This window comes from Elephantulus edwardii, unplaced genomic scaffold, assembly GCF_000299155.1.
Source record: "Elephantulus edwardii isolate Elephantulus edwardi_28Jun2011 unplaced genomic scaffold, EleEdw1.0 scaffold04141, whole genome shotgun sequence".
Classification (NCBI taxonomy): Eukaryota; Metazoa; Chordata; class Mammalia; order Macroscelidea; family Macroscelididae; genus Elephantulus; species Elephantulus edwardii.
In genome coordinates, this window is record NW_006403891.1 from 1 (window position 1) to 995 (window position 995).

The 995-nt window shown below is 40.6% G+C and overlaps 1 protein-coding gene across 1 annotated transcript; it reads left to right on the forward strand.

The window, feature by feature from the left end:
* Nucleotides 1–6: 6 nt before the first annotated feature.
* On the forward strand, nt 7–207 carry LOC102867164 (protein FAM209A-like; the record flags this gene model as incomplete). Its single annotated transcript, XM_006903522.1, has 1 exon — nt 7–207. A coding segment is annotated over one exon (201 nt), but the record flags the coding sequence as incomplete, so codon positions are not given.
* Nucleotides 208–995: the final 788 nt, after the last annotated feature.

Sequence of the window (995 nt, forward strand, 5' to 3'; positions counted from 1 at the left end):
GAAAGCCATGGCGTTTCCCCCGCCGAGGAGGATGCCTTCAACACCCTAAACCAGCTCGAGATGGACCTTGTGAAATTCGTGTACCGAGTGCAGAGCCTGAAAGTCGCCATGTCAACGGGCAACAGCCTCAACCTTCAGACCATAGACCTGCCCTTCAGTGACCGCAATATTATCGTCTATGAGATCCGCAAAGAAGACTCCGAGTGAGGGGCTCGTGGTCAGCCCAAGAGGCGAGTTGGGTGCTTTTAACTGTTAACAGATAGAGCTGTTGTGAAGAAAGTTTCCTCGTTAGAGACCTTCCTGTTTCCCTTTCTACCTAGATTTAAAGATGAATGTGACCTTAAAAAAAATAAAAAAAATTGGTTTGCATACTGTAAGTCATTTACATTGCACTTCATTTATGTACACTGTATTCTACACAATTCTTCATTTACATAGTGCTTCATGCAACTATTCATATACATTATTTCATACAACCAATTACTATTGCTCTATCCTGTTATTACCACATCTCTTCTTAAGAGAAGCAGACTGCCTCACCTCATCTTTCTACCTTGGAGTTGCTAGTGTGTATGAATTGCTAACTTTTCAGTTGGCAGCTCAATACTTAATCCACTTACTTAATCTACTATGTTCCAGGGCTCATTTTTTATGTCAAAAGGCATAAAAATGCCTTTTAAATAAATCTGACAAAAATTCAAGACCCGTCTACCTTGGTAAAATTTCTAGGGATCCAATGATGTTGGATATATTAAAATATCCCTTCTATATTGAAGAGTAACTTGTGTCCGGTCTCACTCATATGACCAAAAAGAAGGCACAACACCTAGGGGGTTTCTTTGAGTTTTGGGGACAACCTATTTCTACTGTAGTCCATTTAGTGATAGTTTTGAGTTGTCTCAGAACAACAAAAGGCTCTGCAATGGGTCTATGGTGCCATGCTACTGCTATACCACTTGGGCCATGTTCTGGCAGATCTAGTAATTCTTGAAATG